We start from the raw sequence: 20,653 nt of genomic DNA on the forward strand, positions 1-20,653 counted from the left end.
GTTAGATTCATAAAGTAATGCAGCACAGGGACGGGCCATTTGATCCAACTAGTCCATGCTGACCACAACATCCTCCCTGCTTATCCCTGTTGCCCATAACCCTCTCCTTGCACCTACCTAAATACCTTGTGAATGTTGCCATTGTGTTCTCCTTGACCACTCCCTCTCGCAGCTCATTCCCGGTACTCTCTACCCTCCATGTAACCAGGTTGCCTCTTGGGTCTCCTTCTCTTCTTGTCAAAATGGTGCCAGTAAACCACACGACCAACAGCGACATCCTTCAGACGGTTCACAAAACTACTTTTACTTCTTCTTTGAAATATGATTCTACTACTAAGCTGTGTGCAATTGGAACCTGTGATTGACATTTTGATGGTGTGTTTTTGGGCCAGTTGAGCGATCTGGCACTTTGCTGTCTGCGAGGGAGTTCGGTGAGGTTTGGAATGGAGAGTGCTGCCTGGAGCACGGAACTGAACTGAACTGAACATTCCCCGACTGTTTCAAGGACTCTGTCGTTTGATGTTTTATATTCTGTGCGTTATTCTCTCGTTTTTTTGCAATTTGCATGATTTGTTTTTTTTTTGCGTGTTGGCTGTTTGATGTTTTCTTTGAACCATGGTGTTTCTTTGTTTTGTGGCTCTCTGCAGGAAGACAAATCTCAGGGTTGTATTCTGCATCATACTTTGATTCTAAATCTACTTTCAATCTTTGAATCTTGCATCTGTGCTCTCTCGTTTTAGACTTCCCAAGCCCAGGGAAAAGTCCGTAACTGTCCACCTTATAACCCATCCAATTTATAAAATTCTGTGAGGTCACCCCTCATTTTTCTGCGCACAGGGAATAAAGATCCAGCATGGCCAGCCTCTGAGAGTAACTCAAGTCCTCTAGCCCAGGCAGCATCCTCGTAAACCTCTTCTGCACCCTCTCCAGCAAATCTGTGCGCACACAAGTGTGGCCTCACCAACTGTTGTGGTAGAGAAGTAAAAGATGTGAGGTAAGAGATGCAATGGTGGCAACATCGAGAATGCACTGAGAGGAGAGGAAGAACAAGGAGTAAAATAGATAGGGCAGTGATTGACCCAGTGATCTATTGACCCAGGCCTTTCAATCCCTCCATGTGCTTTAACCTTCGCCACCTAATTCTGAGCACTTCACCTCTGGTTTTTTTTTAAAAAATTAGCTAGGCCAGGTGGAGGCAATACCCAGATCTGCTCCAGTCTATCATCACTCAAAGCAGTTTTCCAGTATTAGTGATCTGTAGAAAATGTTGCTGCTTGTATCTGAATGAGGTTTCTGCCATTTCATCTTTTTGAAAAATAGATAAATGAATGTTTGATTGATCTAATCATTTTTATTTATGTGAAAGAGAAGTTTAATGAAAGGCTTACTGTGGATGTCACCCATGTGGATTGAGAAATTGGAGCAGGACTAAGATCTCTGGCCCTTGAGTCTGCTCTGCATCCTCTGAGATCATGGCTCATCTTGTAGCTCAGAGCTACTTCCCAGCACTACCCTTGATTCCTTTGATATCCAGCAATTTATTAATTTGAGTTATGACTGGGCCGGCTGGTGGCGCAATGACATCAACACCAGACCCTGGAATGGAGGTTCCCGGGTTCGAATCCAGTCGGGGCCGCTCCCGAGTATGCTCTCCATCCGTGCCGGGTTGAGTGTCGAGATCGCAACTTGACCTCGTAAAATAAAGGGAAAAATACTGCGAAAAGTCTGTGTGAGGAGTGGCTCACCACACAGTCTCTCTCTCTCTCTCGCTCCGCGCCTTGTAAAGGCTTGAAAAAAATATCATCGTGCACACGCAGATGCACACACACCAAAAAAAAATTTGAGTTATGACTGAGTCTCCACAACCCTTCAGCAAAGAGAATTTGAAAGGTTTATCACCTCCAGAGTGAAGTAACATAGTGATTTTCAGAAGACGTTTGCTGAAGTCCCACACAAAAGTTGGAAAGTGGCATTCAGTAGTGATAAGAAAAATAGAGGCTTGTGGAATTAAAAGATCACTAGTATCATGGAAGAGAAATTGGCTTAAAGGCAGAAAGCAGAGAGTAGTTGTGATCTACTTGGGAGGACCCTTTTTTAAAGAACTAGCAGTAATGCATGATATGAATTTGATGCATTGCTGCATCAGTGACTGCAGTTTAATTTGAAAATTGTTGCCTTCAGTGAAGTCTGTTCTGTTACATCTTGTCAAGAATCAGAATCGTGTTTGTTATCACTGACTTGTATGATGTGAAATTTGTTGTTTTGCAAAGCGTTAAGAATTACTACAGATTACAAAATAAACGGTGAGAATAAGGTAAAGATGAGACAGTGCTTATAGGTTTGTGGTGCCTTCAGAAATCTGATAGCAGAAGTGTTGAAGCTTTTCCTAAAGTACTGCGGGTAGGTCTTCAGGCTCCTGTATCACCTCCCTGACGGTAGTTACGAGAAGAGGGCATGTCCAGGATGGTGTGGGTCCTTCATATGAATGTGCCTCTTGGAGGCCTCTTGAAGATGTCTCTGATGCCGAGGAGGGTTGTGTCCTCAATCCTCTGCAGCCTCTTGTGATCTTGTGCACTGTGTCCAGGTGATCATCCAATAACACCAAAGACAAGAATTGAGAGCAGCTTGGGTCTGAGATTTGATGCTCGTTGGAGTGACCATTGGCAGAGATCCAATCGTCCTGAGCTTTCTCTTGCCTGGGTGAGATCATGATTACATATATGCATATGTTAAATTCATAATTTCCTGTCTGTAAATACTACTATAATTTTATGTTGATGAATAGTTTTGCTTAGGCTCATTTCTTTAATGTGGAGCAGTATAGTTTGCATTTTCAAGAACTGAGTTATTTTTGTTTCATATGGCAGGTTTTTTTCTCTTCACACTTCTAATTGGGTTTTTGGCAAGCCATTCCTCCAGCTCACGGCCGTATATGTTGGCTTGATTCATAATGAAGTGTGGCCCAGGAGGGGCAGACATGAATCTGTCTGTTCGGGAGCCGGGGTTGGATCAGTCTTCATCCGGCATCTTGTCCACAGCTGTTCCAACGTGGGTGGCCCTGAGTTGGCATCGCCCGATGGAGTCCTTGAAGCATGCAACCCTCCACACGATGTCAGCGTGTTGCCCAGGTCATGGAGGAGGAACTGAGTGTAGCACCTAGTATGGCCCTGATGAATTGGGAAGGTTAGGGTTACGTGCTGATCAAATCAAAGGAGTAGCCTATTGATGATGGTAGATGAGGATGCATTTGGCCTCCAAGCAGCAATAGTCAATAGCCAGCAGTGAACGGCGATTGATTCGGCAGCAGGAATGGGAACCGGAGTGATGGGACTGAAGATTGGGCATTTGGTATACAAGTAGTTCCAGTGTGTAGTGAAACTGTGAGGAAGCACAGGTAGATGACAGGGCAAAATTTCAGTCAGTGGGATGAGCTGAAGTGTAACATGAGAGCAAAATCAAAGAGAGTGATGAATACAAGAATGAAGGTGTTACATATGAAAGCATGCAATATATGGAATACATTAATGATAAGGTATTTTGGCTATATAGAACAGTCCCTGTTCTAAGCCTTCTCTGGTAATGCTTCCTAACTCTTCCTGTGCGACATGGACAGCTGCATTGGTGCTGCTTCATGCACCCATGCTGAGCTTGTCAATTTTTTCAAATTTGCCTCCAACTTTCACCCGGCCCTTAAATTCATTTGGTCTATATCTGACACTTCCCTCTCCTTTCTTGATCTCTGTCTCCATTGCTGGAGGCAAACTGTCTGCCAACATCAGAATCAGAATCAGGTTTATTATCGCTGGACACACATTAAAAAATGCTGGTGAACTCCCGTTAATGCCCCACCTCCCCTTCATACCCCATCCCTTATTTAATATTTATTATTATTATTTTCTCTTTCTCTTTTTTTCTCCCTCTGCCCCTCTCACTATAACTCCTTGCCCATCCTCTGGGCTCCCCTCCTTTTCTTTCTCCCTAGGCCTTCCGTCCCATGATCCTCTCCCTTCTCCAGCCTCATATCCCTTTTGCCAATCACTGTCCAGCTCTTGGCTCCATCCCTCCCCCTCCTGCCTTCCCCTATCATTTCGGATCTCCCCCTCCCCCTCCCAATTTCAAATCTCTTACTAGCTCTTCTTTCAGTTAGTCCTGACGAAGGGTCTCGGCCCGAAACGTCAACTGTACCTCTTCCTAGAGATGCTGCCTGGCCTGCTGTGTTCACCAGCATGTTTTATGTGTGTTGCTTGAATTTCCAGCATCTGCATATTTCCTCCTGTTTACGTTTATTATCACTGGCGTGTGCTGTGAAATTTGTTAACTTAGCAGCAGCAGTTCAATGCAATACATAATATAGAAGAAAAAAACAAAATAAAATAATAATAATAAATAAATAAGTACATTAATTACAGAATATGTGTATTGAATAGATGAAAAATCATACAAAAAACAGAAATAATATGTTAAAAAAGTGAGGTAGTGTCCGAGGGTTCCATGTCTGTTTAGGAATCGGATGGCAGAGGGCAAGAAGCTGTTCCTGAATCGCTGAGTGTGTGCCTTCAGGCTTCTGTACCTCCTACCTGATGGTAACAGTGAGAAAGGGGCATGCCCTGGGTGCTGAAGGCCCTTAATAACGGGTGCTGCCTTTCTGAGACACCGCTCCCTGAAGATGTCCTGGTTACTTTGTAGGCTAGTACCCAAGATGGAGTCAACTAAATTTACAACCCTCTGCAGCTTCTTTTTTGGTCCTGTGCAGTAGCTCCCCGCCCCCCCATACCAGACAGTGATGCAGCCTGTCAGAATGTTCCCCACGGTACAACTACAGAAGTTTTTGAGTGTATTTGTTGACATACCAAATCTCCACTTCTCCACTTCTGATCCATCTATGAGGACTGGTATGTGTTCCTTCGTCTTACCCTTCCTGAGGTCCACAAACTCCTAATGAAGTATAGCCGCTGTCTTGCCTTCTTTATAACTGCATCGATATGTTGGGACCAGGTTAGATCCTCAGAGACCTTTACACCCAGGAGCTTAAAGCTGCTCACTCTCTCCACTTCTGATCCATCTATGAGGATTGGTATGTGTTCCTTTGTCTTACCCTTCCTGAAGTCCACAATCAGCTCTTTCATCTTGCTGACGTTGAGTGCCAGGTTGTTGCTGCGACACCACTCCACTAGTTGGCATATCTTACTCCTGTATGCCCCTTTGACACCATCTGTAATTCTACCAACAATGGTTTATCATCAGCAAATTTATAGATGGTATTTGAGCTATGCCTAGCCACACAGTCATGTGTACAGAGAGAGTAGAGCAGTGGGCTAAGCATACACCCCTGAGATGCGCCAGTGTTGATCGTCAGCGAGGAGGAGATATTATCACCAATTCACAGATTGTGGTCTTCTGGTTCAGAAGTCGAGGATCCAGTTGAGGATCCATCTTTTATAAACTAACTGATCCCCATGGCTACCTTGACTATACCTCTTCCCAGCCTGCCTCCTGTAAAAATGCTATTCCCTTTTCTCATTTCCTTCGTCTCCACCCACCATCTGTTCCTAGCACGAAGCTTTCCTTTCCAGGACATTAGAGATGGCATCCTTCTTCGAAGAATGGTACTTCCCTTCCTCCACCATTGATGCTGCCCTCACTCGCAAGATGTAGGATCCTTGTGGGTTGAGTTAAGAAACTGCAAGGGGAAAAAGACCCAGATGGGAGTTAGATACAAGCCTCTGAACAGTAGCCAGAATGTGGATTATAAATTACAATGGGAGATAGAAAAAGCATGTGAAAGAGAAAGTGTTATGATAGTCATGGGGGATTTTAATGTACGGATAGTTTGGGAAAATCTGGTTGGTGCCGGATCTCAAGAGAGTGAATTTGTAGAATGTTTATGAGATGGCCTTTTAGAGCAGCTTGTGGTTGAAATCATTGGGGAAAAGGCAATTCTGGACTGGGTGTTGTGTATCGAACCAGATTTGATTAGGGAGCTTAAGGTAAAGGAACCCTTAGGAGACAATGATGATCCTATGATAGAATGACAGTGGAACAGCAGTGGCTGGAGTTTCTGGGAACAATTCAGAAAGCGCAGGGTAGATACATCTCAAAGGAGTAGTTGTATTCTAAAGAGAGGTTGAAGTAAGCATGGCCGACAACGTCAAAGACAGCATAAAAGCAAAGGAAAGGGTATATAATATAACAAAAATTAGTAGAAAGTTAGAGACCATATAGATAGGAGTCAAATTAGGCCATTTGGCCCATTGAGTCTGCTCCACCGTTCAATCATGGCTGATCCTTTTTTTGATTGGGGGGGTTGGGAAGTTTTTAAAAACCATAGGCAACTAAAAAGCAATAAAGGAAGATAAAATATGAAGGTAAGTAGCCCATAATATAAAAGAGGATCATCATCATCATCAGGTGCCATCCCCAGATTGAGCTTTGGCTGCCATGGCCCACACACCCCTGTTTCGGGTCAAGTGGATCAATTCATTGGTGTTCATTTCCAGTTCTCTGGCTGCTGTCTCCATCATCATTTATCTTTGTCTTCCTCTTGCTTTCTTCCCTTCAATCTTTCCATAATTACCGTGCATTCTAACTCCTCTTTCCTAATCACATGTCCAATGAAGTTACATTGCCTTTTCATGATCCATTACATTATTTCCCTTTTTGTGCTTGCTCTGTTTGTGATATCCTCGTTAGATATTCGTTTCATCCTTGATATTCTTTGCATCCTCCTCAAAAACCACATCTCTGCTGCTTCAATTTGTTTCCTCATGTTACTAGATATTGTCCAACATTCTGATCCATATAACATAACTGGATAAACATAACATTTCAGTACTCCGAGGCGGGTTTTCATGCCTAGTTTAGTGTTGGTCAGTATACTCTTCATTCTCGTAAAGGTGTCGCACCTGCCATCTGATGTCACCCAGCATCCTAAGTAGCTAAAGTTCTGTACTTGTTTTATGTCTTCCCGGTTTATTTTCAGCCTGCAGATAGGAATCTCCTTCTTTTTGGATATCACCATACATTCTGTCTTTTTGCTATTGATAGATAGACCCATTTTTGTACTTTCTTCAATAACTATATCAATTAAGTTTTGTAGTTCTTCCTCCATACTTGCTATTAACACAGTGAAATTATTGATGTTTTCACCGCCAACTTTGATTCCCAAGATGTCTCTCATTTTTTGTAATATTGTTTCACTGTACACATTAAACAAATCAGGGGAGAAAACACACCCTTGTCTAACGCCTCTCTTGATTTTCGTAAACTGACTCACTTCTCCGTTTATTTTTACAGCGGCAGTTTGTTCCCAATACAGATTTCTGATTAGGTGGAGGTCTTTCAAATCTAGATCTAGAGTTTCCTGTAATATTTCAAATAACTTATTGTGCTTCACTTTATCAAATTCTTTTGTGTAGTCGATAAAACAAACAAATCTTTTTGCACTTGAATAGCTCGTTCTGATAGTATCCTTAACATCAATATCGCGTTTCTTGTACCTTTGTCTTTCACAAAACCACATTGTTCTTTACCTGTTTCAGCTTTTATCTTACTTTTAGCTCTTGTCATAAAAATTCTTAGAAGTATCTTAGTGATATGACTCATTAAACTTATGGTCCTATGTAATTCACATTCTATTGCTCCAGGTTTCTTATGAACAGTGATAAATACTGATTTTTTTCATCTCTTCTGGTATTATTCCAGTCTCATAAATGTCATTGATTAAATCAGTAAGTTTTTCAATTCCATAATCTTCAAGGGTGATAATTTGTTCTATCACTAAATAATTAATAAAAGAGGATACCAGAGGTTTTTACAGATATATAAAAAGTAAAAGAGGCAAGAGTGGATATTGGACCCTGAGAAAAAGACATTGGAGAGATTGTAATGGGAGACAGAGAAATACTTAATAAGTATTTTTGATTAATACTTAATAAGCCTTCACTCTGGAAGACACTCGCAGTATGCCAGAGACTCGGGATTGTCAGGGGACAGAAGTGAGTATCGTTGCTATTACAAAGGAGAAGGTGCTTGGGAAGCTGAAAGGTCTGAAGGTAGATAAATCACCTAGACCAGATGGACCCCACCCCAGGGTTCTGAAGGAAATAGCTGAAGAGATTGTGGAGGGATTAGTGATCTTTCAAGAATCACTAGGTTCTGGAAGACTGGAAAATTGCAAATATCATTCCACTCTTTAAGAAGGGAGGGAGGCAAAGGAAGCAAATCTGCAGGCTATTTAGCTTGACCAGTATTGGGAAGATGTTGGAGTCGATTATTAAGGATCAGGTCTCAGGGTACTTGGAGTCATGTGATAAAATAGGCCAAAGTCAGCATGGTTTCCTGAAGGGGAGATCTTGCCTGACAAATCTATTAGAATTCTTTGAGGATGAAACAGGCAAGATAGACAAAGGAGAGTCAGTGGATGTTGTTTACTTGGATTTTCAGAAGGCCTTTGACGAAGTTCTGCACATGAGGCTGCAAAACAAGATGAGAGCCCATGGTACTACAGGAAAGATGCTAGCATGGATAGAAGATTGGCTGATGGAGCCTTTTCTGGATGCTGCCAGTAACTAGTGTTATTCCACAGTTGCCAGTGTTCTTTTCACTTTACACATCACTGATTTAAGTGATAGAATCGATGGCCTTGTCACCAGGTTTGCTGACCATACAAAGAGAGGTGGAGGGGAAGGTAGCTTTGAGGAAGCAAGGTGTCTGCAGAGGAGATAGGTTAGGAGAATGGATAAAGAAGTGGCAGATTGGATATAGTGTAGGGAAGCATATGGTCATACACTTTAGTAGAAGGAATAAAAGTGTAGACTTTTTTCCTAAATAGTGAGAACATTGGGAAATCAGAGGTGTAAAAGGACATGGGATTCCTTGTGCAGGATTCCCTGAAGGTTAACCTGCAGGTTGGGAAGTGGTAGGGAAGGCAAATACAATGTTTTCATTCATTTTGAAAGGACTAGAATATAAAAACAAGGATATAATGTTATGGCATTGGTTAGATTGTACTTGGAGTATTGCAAGTAGATTTGGACCTCTTATCAAGGAAAAGATGTGCTGACATCGGAGAAGGTTCATAGAAAGTTCAGGAGAGTGATTCTGGGAATGAAAAGATTAATGTATGAGGAGCGCTTGATAGCTCTGTACTCACTGGAGTTTAGATGAATTGGGGGGGGTGGGAGTGATCTCATTAAAAGCTATTAAGTATTGAAGTGCCTAGATAGAGTGGATGTGGAGAAGTTGTTTTCACTAATGGTGGAGTCTAGAACCAGAGGATCTAAACTCAGAATAGAGAGGCTCCCCTTCAGAACAGAGATGAGGAGAAATTTCATTCACCAGCAGGCAATGAATCTGTGTAATTCATTGCCCCAGATGACTGTGAAGGCCAAGTCATCAGGTATATTTAAAGTGGAGGTTGATAAGGTTCTTGATTAGTAAGGTTGACAAAAGTTAGCTGGAGAAGGGAGGAGAATGTGGTTGAGATAGGTAATAAATCAGTCATGATGGAATGGTGGAACAGACTTGATGGGCCAAATGGCCTAATTCTGTTCCTGTGCCCTATGGTCTTATTGAAAGTTTCAGTTTAAAAAAAATAGACAGCAGACTGTCTGCATAGAAAGATGAAAGGCAGATGATGCTTAATACAGTAATAGGTGAAATGATGCATTGTGGCAGAATGAAAATGGATAGCAATGTAAAGTAAATGGCACAGTTTTAAAGCATGTGCACAGACAGGCGATCGGCACATAAGTCCCAGAAAAAGGGAGCACACATCGATAATGTGAATGGGATCACCCATTTATAAATAGAGGTCTGGACTAGCAAGCAGGGATGTATATAGAACTATTTGTTCTACAAAGGGAGATTTATATCCAGTTCTGTTCACCAATCTACAGGAAGAAGTGAAGGACCTATAACATGTAGAAAAAAATTACTAGATTGATTCTATAAATGGGGGGTTTTACCTATGTGTTGAGAATGGGCATGCTGGAGTGATTCTGTTTGGAAGACAAAAAAAAGACTGGAGATTTCATCAAGATGCACAAGTTTATGACTGGCTTAGGTAGGTGAGATAGAGAGCTCTTCCTATTTGCCAATAATACAAGGATCAGGAACACAAATTAAAACATTTGGGCAAAGGATATGAGGGACATGCAATAGAAAGAATTTTATTCAGAGTAATTGCAATCTGGAATTCAATTTATGTGAAGGTTGTGCATCAAAAACAATTTGTACTTTCAGAAGAGAAGGGAATTGTGAATGATTATAATCTTGTACTTTGTCTGATGGGCACTAATGTGACTTCCTATTGTAGATTTGTTTAATAACAAGCAATGCTGTTGGTTTATTTATGTAGTTAATACCCTGTTTGCATCATTAAACATACTGTAGATATCGGAAATCTTTCACTGACAATGTTATGTTCCATTTAATAGGTACATGGATGTTTTAGAACAAGCACTTGGTGTGGGAGACACTGTTTTAATAGAAAACATGGAAGAGATGATTGATCCAGTGTTAGACCCTTTACTTGGAAGGAACACAATTAAGAAAGGAAGGTAACATTAGATTTTAATCAACACTGTCTGCAATTTATGTTTATATAAAGCACAAGTACAGAAAAATAATTAAGCTAATTATTATTTTTAAAGGTTCATTAGAATTGGAGATAAAGAATGTCCATTTCATCCCAATTTCCATTTGATTCTACACACCAAACTGGCTAATCCTCATTATAAACCTGAAATACAAGCACAAACTACTCTAATTAACTTCACCGTCACCAGGGATGGCTTAGAAGACCAGATACTTGCAGAGGTTGTGAACTTTGAAAGGCCTGACCTGGAACAACTGAAGGTAATCTGCTTGTTGATTCCTTTTTGAACACCATCCACAGAACTATACAAAATGCTTGAGAGGTTTAGAGGGTAAGGCAGCTTCTATGAGAGGGAACCATTAATTTGAGAATATTCTGCTTTTGTACAAAAGGTAACAGTTACAGAATAAGAGTGGATAGATTTAATTTTCAAATTCACAGTCAATACAAAAAAAAAGCTTTATTCTTCATTCTTCACTTTTCTGTTGTATCCAAGAAAAGAAATTGCTGTCAATGCAAATATGTAAAAGAGAAGTATCCTACAACCAGATCAAGCATCATAATACATCACATGATGGGCGTAATTATTGAGATTACTGTCGTCTCAAGGTTATATTGAGAGTGTGTGCATTCGGAGAAGTTTGGGTCTATTTTGCTGTGGCCTGTTTTTGTAGAATGTAAGATGTCAGAATGGATCCAACATTAATTTAAAGATAGAATTTTGTGAGTGAAATTGCTAATTTTGGGTCAGGACGGAAGTGTAATGCTATTGCAGTGCTAGTAACCTCGGTTCAATTCCCGCTACTATCTGTCAGGCGTTTGAATGGTCTCCTCATGGATGTGTGTGTATCCTCTGAGTGCCCTGGTTTCCTCCCACAGTTCAAAGGTATCTGGGCTAGTAAGTTAATTGGTCACAGGTGTAACTGGGCACCGCAGGCTCATGGGCCGGAAGGGCCTGATACTGTGCTGTATCACTAAGTAAGGTGAGCATTGGGAGAGTATCTCTATTTTTTTGTTTGGGAAGAAATGTGGAAATTTGAGATTTAATGAATGAAAGCAGTACAAAAAAAAACATTAGTGTTCAAACACTCCTTGGAACTGTTAGAAGGAGAGGAAGGAAGAGGTAGGATCGGAAAATGTGCCATTTTTTATGAAAGGGTGAGGAGATCAGCTCTGCAATCCACCAAGATCTACTTCACTTTTTAATGTATATTATTTCTGTTTTTGCATGATTTTTAATCTAAATATACATATACTGTAATTTATTTATTATTATTTTTTCTTCCTCTTCTATATTATGCATTACATTGCACTGCTGTTAACAAATTTCACGACACATACCAGTGATAATAAACCTGATTCTGATTCCGAAGATCTTGAGAAGATGCTCGGAAATTCAGCACCTCACAATGATTCCAGGGATTTTGCTACTCAAGTAGAGTGTGGCTTGTTCCATACTTGGAAGGAAGCAAAATATCGGCAAGGGCCTTCATAATTTCTTCTCTAGCTTCCCACAAGCTCCAAGTATGCACTGGGTCAGGCCTTGGGGATTCATTATCTCATCTCTGCTAATTCCTATCTGGCCGAGGCAATACCGCTCATTTCCCCCCATTTCCTTCGTTTCCACTGATTTCTCACAGACAAAAAAACTGAAGAGAAATGTTCATAATAAATCTCACCCATATCCTTTTATTCCACATACAAATGGTCATGCTGATCTTTAAGGGTTCTTATTCTTTTCCTAGCTACCTTTTACTGTTCATGTACCAATAGAATCTCACCTTGCCTGTTAGATCTCTCTAATATCTCCTTTTTGCCCACCAAACTGCACTCTAAGTGCACCCTTACATTTCTTGTACTCATCAAGAAATTAACTAGTTCCCAACTAGTGTAGAGCAGCATATGCCTCCCTCTTTACCCTAACTAGAGCCTCAGTATATCTTATCAGCCAGGGTTGTTGAAACCTGCCAGCCTTGCCCTTCACCCTAACAGGAACGTGCGGGCCCTGAACACTGGATATCACACTTTCGAAGGCCTTCCAATTGGCAGACACTATGTTCCAGCAAACAATCTTACCTGGTCAACCTCTGCAAGATCCCACTAAATGACTCAAAATTTATTCTGCCCCCATTCAATACCTTACCCTGTGTACTGGCCGCATCATTCTCCATGACTATTTTAAAACAAATAGAATTATGGTCACTGGACCCAAAGTACTCACCAACAGGCATTTCCGCCATTTGATCTATTTCATACCCCAGGAGGAGTGCTGCATCCTCTCTTGCAGGTTCCTTTATGTATTGATAAAGGAAGCTTTCTTGGGCATACTTCACAAATTCTACTCTGTCCAAGGCTTTTACACGACGGTTGGTCCATGGAAGTTAAGTTCTCTCACTAATACCATCCTATTCTGTTTGCAACTATTTGAGTTTATGTTGTGTATCTGCTCCTCCGTTTCCCACTCACTGGTAGGATGGTGGCTTATAATACAATGCCATCAGACCATCCTCTTCTTTTCCAAGTTTAACTCGTATGTCCTCATTGGTTGATGCCCAAGAATATCATTTGTAATGACCATTGTTATGTCCTCTTTCACCAGGAAGGCAACTCTCCCTTTCCACTCTTACCTGCATCTTTGTTAGAGCTGGTATCTACTAGTCCAGCTATTCCCTCAGCCACTTTTCTGTTATGTCTATGATATGCTGCAGAATCTCCATCTTGACTTATCAGTCATCTCAGAACCCACAAACCAGAATGAAGAGAAGTTACCCTTGATGCTGAAGGACTATCTAAGACAAAGAAGATATTATTTTCTGGTCTAGTGTTATAAATTGTGTAATAGTATATTGAATTACTATCAATTGAATATAATAGGAACTGATGTTTCACATTTTAAATGTTGCAGTACATTTAGACTCCTTGCTATCTCAATGAAAAAATTTTTCTGTAAGTATTCTACATGGTGTTAAATTACTATCACCATAAAAGTGATTCAGCACTCAAGAAGTCATAACTGACAGTGCTATAAATCTAAAACTGCTGGACCACCATTCCTATTACTTGTAAAGCTACTGATGAAATGAAAATTATGTTGCTACTCAGTTTATTAGAAATAGCATCAGAGAAATCTTTTGTTTTCTTAGTCTGACCTCACCAATCAACAGAATCATTTTAAAATTGAGCTGAAGTTACTTGAGGATGAATTATTAACATGGCTTTCAGCTGCAGACTGGAATTTCCTTGGAGATACATTACTGGTAAAAAATCTTGAAACCACTAAAGATACAGCAGCTGAAATAGAAACAAAGGTACGGAAAAGCCAATGAATACAATATTAAAGGCTTGTTACTAGAAGCTTGTTCCATTTTCACTTGCAAATCCATTGCTTAAATGTTTCATAATGGTGTAAGGTAGGGGTCACCAACCCGTCCATCGCGATCGACCAGTCAATCTTTGAGACTTTCCCAGTAGATCCTGAAGAAAAATCAAAAATAAATACACAAATACTGTTGTAATGTGAGCATTATAAAAGTAAGTAATACTAATTAGGATAATGGTAATATAGCAATATTTTCGCTAAGATAGATAGATATACTTTATTGATCCCGAGGGAAATTGGAAAATTGGGTAAAAAGCTATTTGTAAAGAGAGATTGTTTCCGGGTTGCGGGGGTTTAGTTCCGTTCTTTCTGCCCAGCGTGCATGTGTGTAGTTCCCCCGCCATGCACCGTGTTTTCAGCGTAGCCTGTGCTGCATCAAAGTGACCAATCAGATTAGATAAGAGTACAGACTGTCGCAAACATCAATATACGGCAGTGTCCCCAAACTCCGGGCCGCGAAGCATGCAGTGGTGCAGCGGTAGTCGGGATGCACACAGCACATCTTTAAGAAAAAAAGCCGAAATAAACAAGCTAATTAATTAGGTGCCGCCCGGCATGTAAATGTCGGCTCAGATCAGAGGCAACGCAATCGGCAATCACTCGTGATATCCTGATAGCATAGCGGAGGCTCCATGAAAGAAGGTGAAAACATACAAATTCCATCCAGAATGGGAAGAGGAATTTCTGTTTGCCTTGGTGAAAGACAAGGGTGTATGTATGTTGTGCCACCAAACACAAGCACTGACTAGAAGAGGGAATCTGGAGCAGCACCACAACACCAACCACCAGGAATTTAAAGACACCTACTCCCCAAAGAGCACAATTCGTGCCTGGAAAGTTGAGCTGAAATCGGGGTTGAAGGCCCAGCAATCGTTTTCCACAAAACATACTGCTCAAAATAAGACTGTTATTGAAGCATCATTTTGTGTAAGTCACCTTTTGGCTGAACACAAGAAGCCTTTTACAGATGGCAATTTATTCAAGGAAGCAATGGTCATTACTGCAGAGACTGTTCTTAATGACTTTAAAAACAAAAACGGCATCACAACCACAATACGTAATATACTGCTTGGCCCTGCAACAGTGACAAGGAGGGTAAAGTCACTGTCAGAGGATGTGAATATTTTTCACTACAGTTCAATGAATCCCTGGATGTAATGCAAACAGCTCAGCTTATTGTATTTGTCAGAATGGCTTTCCAGGATTTTACAACAAAGGAGGACTTCCTCAGTCTTTTGCAATTAAAGGAAAGAATGAGAGGTGAGGATATTTACAATGAGTTTTAAAAAATATGTCCGTGAAAATGACATCCCCATTCATAAACTGGTGGCAATTACTACTGATGGGGCCGAGCAATGCGGGGTGTGCGCGTTGGTTTTATACCACTAAAAGTCAGTGCCTACTTTGGGTCAACTTATAAGACCATAAGACAAAGGAACAGAAGTCGGCCATTCGGCCCATTGAGTCTGCTCCGCCATTTTATCATGAGCTGATCCATTCTCCCATTTAGTCCCACTCCCCCACCTTCTCACCATAACCTTTGATGCCCTGGCCACTCAGATACCTATCAATCTCTGCCTTAAATACACCCAATGACTTGGCCTCCACCTCTGCCCGTGGCAAAAAATTCCATAGATTCAGTACCCTCTGACTAAAAAAATTTCTTCGCATTTCTGTTCTGAATGGGCGCCCTTCAATCCTTGAGTCATGCCCTCTCGTACTAAACTCCCCGATCATGGGAAACAACTTTACCACATCCACTCTGTCCATGCCTTTCAACATTCGAAATGTTTCTATGAGGTCTCCCCTCATTCTTCTAAACTCCAAGGAATACAGTCCAAGAGCGGACAAACGTTCCTCATATGTTAACCCTCTCATTCCCAGAATCATTCTAGTGAATCTTCTCTGAAGCCTCTCCAACGTCAGCACATCCTTTCTACCAGTGCCTTATAGACCCTCAACATCACATCCCTGCTCCTATACTCTATTCCTCTAGAAATGAATGCCAACATTGCATTCGCTTTCTTCACTACCGACTCAACCTGGAGGTTAACCTTAAGGGTATCCTGTACGAGGACTCCCAAGTCCCGTTGCATCTCCGAACTTTGAATTCTTTCCCTATTTAAATAATAGTCTGCCCGTTTATTATGTATTATCTATGTGAAATTGCATTTTCACAGATGAAAATTATTAAATCTAAGTACAGGAGTTGATTTACTGACAGACACCTCACTAGGGCTGGCAACTTTCTCACTCCCAAATAATGGACAAAAGTAGCAGTCAAATCCCGGGACATTTGTGTTTACCCCGAGAAAGACTACCATGACCATGAAGCCTTGCGCGGGCACCTGTGTGCTCATGTGCGTACGTGCTGATTTTTTTTTACCCCACGAACTGGTTTTGGCTTAATTTTCATTATTTCTACTTTATATAGGCTGTGTATTTATCATATCATTCCTGCTTTTACTATATGTTAGTGTTATTTTAGGTTTTATGTGTTATTTGGCATCATTTGGTAGGTTATTGTTTTGGGTCTGGGAATGCTCAAAATTTTTTCCCATATAAATTAATGGTAATTGCTTCTTTAGCGTAAAGCATTTCGGCACAAAAGGTTTCATAGGAACGTTCTACCTTAGCGGGGGGGCATACAGGACAGTTGGCAACCCTACACCTCACAGACTGTCTCAGACTGGCTGTCTGTAGTTATGAGCCAAATTTCAGGGAACTAGCAGAAAGTATTCAGTCCCAGTTATCACACTGAGTGCAAAAGTCAATTTTTATCCATTTATTTTTCATGTTGAAATAAAATTAAATAATGAAACTTAGAATTAAAGGTGTGAAGTATTGTAATATTCTTAAATAAAGACAGCTATGGCCTGTTTGATATGCTAGTTACAGTGTTTTCTTGTTTGAATTAATCTGAAAGTTTGACAAAAGTATTTTGTGTAATTCAAATACAATTCGCCCAAATAAAAGGCCTCAAATTGGAAGTACAATGTGAGCTGTTTTTTCTCTAAGCGATTTAGAAGGTAGATCTTGTCTTTCACTGAGGTCAAGGTAGGGGATCTTGTAAAAAGGTTGGTCTACCAATAATCATTACTAATCATCTACCCATCATTTTATGAAATTTGAGTGGCAGTTACAATTTCCTTTCTTTAAAAAAAAATTAACCAGTTAGTCCTGACGAAGGGTCTCGGCCTGAAACGTCGACTGCACCTCTTCCTAGAGATGCTGCCTGGCCTGCTGCGTTCACCAGCAACTTTTATGTGTGTAACCTTGTATATGTTCAGTATACACAGACAATCAAACAGTGAATTCTTGTTTCCCAGTGTCAGGCCAAATCATACAGTCTAGAAGTTGAACTTCATGGGATCCTACCCTATGCTCTAATGCTATATTCTGTCCATCCATTTCTAGCAATACTTGTCCCCATGCTGCCTCAGCTCATTTACCGCTAAAACCCCATTCATACCTTGTCACTTCCAGACTTGACGTTTTCTATATGATTTTGGACAAATTTCTATGTCTTCTATGAACATTAGTTCATCTTAAAACCAACTATCCATATCATTTCCACTCTAAGTGAGCTCATGTCCTTGTTATTCTGCATGGCCAGTTGTTCCAGTGCGTCAAATTTAAAATTCAGATCCATGTTGTTAAATTCCATCAAGTTCTTTGTCCTTCCCTCTCTGCAGATGTCTCCATCCCAGCCTTCTCCCAACCAGTCTTCTCCTTTGAACCTCTGACTTTGACATCTGCTGCATCATGTTTTTCTTCTCCTTATCTCATTGCTGAGAATGCCTGGATTCATCTCTGAATTTTCACCTTTCAGCCTACTCCTTGGTGAGTTCCTCTGAATTCTTCTCTTACGGCCAAACATTTTCATCAACCATCCCAATATATTCTTTTAATTTAATGGAAGTCTAATGATGAGAACTAAAGTACTTCAGGAGTGTTGTAGAGCCATATTTAAAGTAACATTTTTGTGACCCATTGCTTCACTTAAACTAAAAATAATTTTGGAGCAAAATCAGTTAGAAAATAGAAAGTCATCAGGCAATTGCTTTAATGATATTTTCAGGATATTTTCACACATCAGAAAGATGCACATCTCAAATCTATTCTGTACTTAATTGTCACCATGACTGACTTCAGCAACCTTGAGTTCTCACTCCTGAATCTCAGTCCACAAATTCCTTTGAAATGAATGTGGTTGGGTTTAGGCCAAGGGCAGAGTCTGAGGTGACTGGGATGTGGTGTGGGCTGTCAAGCAAAGATTACGTGCAAATATTGGCCTTTTGAGCCAGGTGTCAGTCTGCAAGGGTACACATCTGATCATTCTGAAAAGACCGGGAGATTGGCAGTTGCTTAAAAATGTTTGATGCTGCACCTTAATTGTTACTTTTTTTCTTTGCGTAGGCCCTTGAAGCTAAATTTAATGAAGTAACAATCAATGAAGCTCGTGAACATTATCGTCCTGCAGCTGTCAGAGCTTCACTGCTCTATTTCATCATGAGTAATCTAAGTATGATCAATCCTATGTACAGGTTCTCACTCAAGATTAATATTTTTGTGCACTATTTGTACATAACCTTTTCACAGTCACAATAAACAGCTAACAATGTGATTATCTTTTAGGCGTTTGCTGCTGTGTTTCACAAAGCTATACAACAGACTGAAGAGTCTGGTAATGTTCATGTGCGGGTGACTAATCTAATTGATGCAATCACATACTCAACCTTCCTCTATGTGAGCCGTGGGTTATTTGAAAGGGACAAACTTACCTTTACAGCTCAACTGGCATTTCAGGTGTGCATTTGAAACGTCTAACCAAACATTGCGTGGCACTTATATTTTTGTCTCAGAAATGTTGACGACTTAATTTGAACTATGTAGAGTTTTGATATTCTTATATTAGGTATACCAGGATTAGGAAAGTAAAATGTTGACAATGTGGAAGGATTAGTTGTAAAATTAGATATTAAATAATCATTCATGTCAAAATAATAACATTGATTCCAATTTTCCTTGTCTGGCTTTTACTTTTGAAAAAGGAAATAGATGCTCATGAACTTGACTTCTTGCTCAGATTTAATATTGACCATAATTACAACAGTCCTGTGGACTTCCTGTCAAATGCAGCATGGAGTGCAATAAAGGTATATGCTTGTATCTTGCAGTCTTGTTTATTTGCAGAAAGAATAGCAGAAGTAAATAACATAAAATTTTTAAAGAGAGTTACTCACGGGCAGCTATGCAGTTGTTCTTTAGATCCTGTATATTTTTGTCAAAATATAATCGGCAATTCAAAATTCCATAACTCGGTTGGACTTGGTAATAAAACTGTACTTTCATTATTGTTGATCTTGTTATGAATTATGCTCATTATCAAGGTAGAAGGGAACAAAGAGGGCCATTTTCATGGGACCCTATCCTGAATGCAATAATTCCATAAATATGCCTAATCATGTTGATGAGGTAATGCATTTAGGCACGCAAAACAGCTATTAGAAAGTTGTGTGAGTTAATCATGGCTAAGCGTTTGTTCTTCTATACTTTCCAGAACCTTGGTTGCATTGGGACCTGGCTGTCAGACAAGTCAGCAAGGTTATTTTGGATAGATGAATGCTGAGCTTCCTCTTTGCGTGTGATAAGTGCTGAGGGATTCATGCAGTTCATACAGGAAGGCCTTAGATTCTCCTGCTTTAGTCACATGAGGAATCTGTTCATTACACCCTGAAAAAGTAACCATAAGGAATTTCTAATAGTTTCAACAATAAATTTATGAACAGAACCAGGAAATCCCCTCAGTTCCATGTAAATTCTCACACAACCCTGGAACATCTGGACAGCAAAGATGCATATATCAGGATGCTCTTTATTGATTACAGCTCAGCATTTAACACCATCATCCCCTCAAAACTAATCAGTAATCTCCAAGACCTGGGCCTCAGTTACCCCCTAGTGCAACTGAATCCTGGATTTCCTCAGTCGGTTCGGATTGGCAAAAGCATCTCCTCCACAATCTCAGTCAGCACAGGAGCACCGCAGGAATGTGTGATTAGCCCCCTGCTCTACTCACTTTACACCTATGACTGTGTGGCTAAGTACAGCACCAACACCATATACAAGTTTACTGACGACACCACTGTTGGGGGCTGTATCAAAGGTGGTGATGAATCAGCATACAGGAGGGAGATTGAAAATTTGGCTGAGTGGTGTCATAATAACAACCTCCTATTCAAAGTCAATAAGACCAAGGAACTGATTGTAGACTTGAGGAGAAGGAAATCAAAGGTGCATGATCCAGTAATCATTGGAGGATCAGAGGGTCAGTAGCTTTAAATTCCTAGGTGTCCCTATCTCAGAGGACCTGCCCTGGATCCATCATATAAATATTATTGTAAAGAAAGCACGACAGTACCTCTTCTTCCTCAGGAGTCTACAGAGGTTCAGCATGTCATTGAAAACCTTGGCAAACTTCTACTGATGTGTGGTGAAAAATGTGCTGACTGGCTGCATTATGGCCTGGTACGGGAACACCAATGCCTTTGAGCGGAAAATCCTACAAAAGGTAGTGGATTCAGCCCAGTACATCACGGGTAAAACCTTCCCAACCATAGCACATCTACATGAAACATTGCTATGGAAAAGCAGCATCAATCATCAAAGAACCT

At 40.6% G+C, this 20,653-nt stretch overlaps 1 protein-coding gene across 1 annotated transcript in view; it reads left to right on the forward strand.

Moving 5' to 3' along the window:
* dnah9l (dynein, axonemal, heavy polypeptide 9 like) overlaps positions 1-20,653 on the forward strand; it is a 317,674-nt gene that overhangs the window by 246,717 nt on the left and 50,304 nt on the right. The window contains 6 exon segments of the mRNA XM_063052593.1: positions 10,437-10,559; positions 10,653-10,857; positions 13,741-13,905; positions 18,396-18,548; positions 18,615-18,786; positions 19,014-19,135. Coding sequence (XP_062908663.1) covers positions 10,437-10,559; positions 10,653-10,857; positions 13,741-13,905; positions 18,396-18,548; positions 18,615-18,786; positions 19,014-19,135 — 940 coding nt within the window.

Source organism: Mobula hypostoma, chromosome 6 (genome assembly GCF_963921235.1).
Source record: "Mobula hypostoma chromosome 6, sMobHyp1.1, whole genome shotgun sequence".
Classification (NCBI taxonomy): domain Eukaryota; kingdom Metazoa; phylum Chordata; class Chondrichthyes; order Myliobatiformes; family Myliobatidae; genus Mobula; species Mobula hypostoma.